Source organism: Eimeria acervulina, genomic scaffold, assembly GCF_000499425.1.
Source record: "Eimeria acervulina Houghton genomic scaffold, Eah_scaff1682, whole genome shotgun sequence".
NCBI classification, from domain to species: Eukaryota; Apicomplexa; class Conoidasida; order Eucoccidiorida; family Eimeriidae; genus Eimeria; species Eimeria acervulina.
In genome coordinates this window covers 1-2500 of record NW_013550148.1, presented here as the reverse complement: position 1 = coordinate 2500, position 2500 = coordinate 1, and the positions used below count along the sequence as shown (strand labels likewise).

Sequence of the window (2500 nt, the reverse complement as noted above, 5' to 3'; positions counted from 1 at the left end):
GTCGATTGTCTTACCTCAAGAGCAGCAAACTCCCGCAGCAGTTGCAGCCGCTGTCTCTGAATGCGCAGCAGCAAGCATGATTGCTGCTGCTGCTGCTGGTGCTGCTGTTGCTGCTGTTCGGGATGCTGCTGCTGCTGCTGCTGCTGCTGCTGCTGCTGCTCTGCAGCACCTGTCTCTGTCGCATTCATCTCCAGCACTCTCTCTGCGCTTGCAAGGGCCTGGAGGGCCTCATGAATGGCGGCTTCTTGCTGCTGCTGCTGCTGCTGCTGTTGCTGCTGCTGCTGCGGAGTGTCTGATCCCTGCTGTCCTGCTGCAGCAAGGCGTGCAGCAATTGCTTTTGCTGCTTCAGCGCATGCGAGGTGTATATACACCGCAGCTTTGGGGCGGCAGCTGCAGGCCGCAACTGCAGAATCCCTCGCCCGACAAACTGCTGCTAAGGAAGCACCCCCATTGCCCTGCAGCAGCAGCAGTAGCAGCAGCAGCAGCAAGAGCAGCAGCAGCAGAAAGAGCAGCAGCAGCAAAAGCAGTAGAACGCCGTGGTTTGCAAAAGGAATAGACTTCCGCAGGTCGTCAATAACAGCAGCAGCAATACATTAGCTGCAAGTGTAGCAGCAGCAACAGCAGCAGCAGCAACAGTAGCAGCAGAATGCCCAAAGCAGCAACAGCAACAGCAGCAGCAATAACGCACCGGTAACAAAACAGCAGAGACAACAACAGCAGCATCAACAGCAGTAGCAGCAGCGAGAACAACAGCAACAGCAGGAACAAAAAGAACAGCAGCAGCAGCAGCATGAACAACAGCAACAGCAGCAGCAACGGCAGCAACAGTAGCAGCAACAGCAACAGCAGCAGCAGCAGCAGCATACTAGAGATGCGATGTATCTACACCAGAGTTGAGAGTCGTGAGGGAAATGACGAATTGCTCTTTGAAGTATTTGTCTGTGTGCATGCAGCAGAAATGAAGAAGAAAGCCCTTTCCTTCGTGCTGCTGCTGCTGCTGCTGCTGCTGCCTTTGCTGCTGCTACAGCAGCAGCAGCTTGCGCTGCTGCTGCTGTCTTTCCCCCCGCTTCTTCCCCACCTTCTGCAGCAGCAGCAGCTGCTGCTGCAGCTGCTGCTGCTGCAGCAACTGCAGCTTCAGGCGTATCGTCTTCTGGCTGTTCCTGCTGCATTTGCTGCTGCTGCTGCTCCTTCTCCGCAGCCGCAGCAGCAGCAGCAGCATCTCCACAGCTCTGGCTTGAGGCCCCCTAACTCCTCTAAAGCTCTGAAGTACGTTACTAAGACTCTCGCGTTGTCTCCTTTCTGTTTTTCGCTGTCAATATACTCAGCCCACACTCGAGCTATCAGCTGTACATACACCCCAAATAACAGCAGCAGCAGCAGCAGCAGCAGCAACAGCAGCAGCAGCAGCAGAAGCAACAGCAGCAGAAACAGCAGTGAAAAGAAATTCATTCGCAAAGAACAAATCCTCATCCCAACAACAGCAGCAGCAGCAACAACAAAGCTGCCACCATCACCAGCAGCAAAAGCAACAGCAGCAGCAGCAGCAGCAGCATCCAAAGCAGCAGCACCCACAGCAGCAGCAGCAGTAGCAACAGCATCCAAAGCAGCAGCACCCACAGCAGCAGCAGCAGTAGCAACAGCAGCAGCAGCAGCACCCACACCAGCACCAGCACCCACACCAGCAGCAGCACCAGCAGCACCCACAGCAGCAGCAGCAGCACCCACACCAGCAGCAACAGCAGCAGGAGCAGCAGGAGGAGCTGACATGTATTTGTCTATTTGCTTGGTCTTCTTCTAAGGCTCTCTGAATATTCATTTCGTACTTCTTGCGGCTGCTGATCCACTCGTTGCTGCCCTCTGCATGCAGCGCAGCCCCAATTAAAAAGGCCTCCTCGCTGCCCGAATGCTCCTGCTCCCAAACCCTAAACCACAAACCCTAAATCACAAACCCTAAACCCTAAACCCTAAACCACAAACCCTAAACCCTAAACATCTTAACACAAGCAATAAACATCTTAACACAAACCCTAAACCCTCAACCTTAAACATCATAAAAATGCAAACCTTAAACCCTACGCCATAAACACGAACCCTAAACCCTAAACCCTAAACCCTAAACCCTAAACCCTCATTTCTATGAAAATACCCTCAAAGACGAAAACCCTAAACCACGAGGAGGAGGCAACAACAAGAGACAGAGAGAGAGACAGAGAGAGAGAGAGAGAGAGAGAGAGAGAGAGAGAGAGAGAGAGACAAAAAGAAACAAAAGGAGACAGAAGAAGAGACAAAGCGAGACAGACAGAGACAGACAAACAGAGACGAAGAGACAGACAGAGACAGACAGAGACAAAGAGAGACAAAGAGAGACAAACAAAGAGAGACAGACAAAGAGAGACAGACAGAGACAAACAGAGACAGACAGAGACAAACAGAGACAAACAGAGACAGAAAGAGACAGAAAGAGACAGAAACAAATAATTAGACAGACAGAGACAAGACA

At 52.1% G+C, this 2500-nt stretch overlaps 1 protein-coding gene across 1 annotated transcript in view; it reads right to left on the bottom strand.

The window, feature by feature from the left end:
• The window catches only part of EAH_00062160 (hypothetical protein), a gene marked incomplete at both ends in the record, with an annotated part of 4655 nt that extends 2733 nt beyond the window's left edge, over positions 1–1922 (bottom strand). The window contains 3 exons of the mRNA XM_013396922.1: positions 15–455; positions 867–1229; positions 1766–1922. Of these exons, the coding sequence (XP_013252376.1) occupies positions 15–455; positions 867–1229; positions 1766–1922 (961 nt within the window). The remainder of the gene's footprint in view (positions 1–14; positions 456–866; positions 1230–1765) is intronic.
• Positions 1923–2500: the final 578 nt, after the last annotated feature.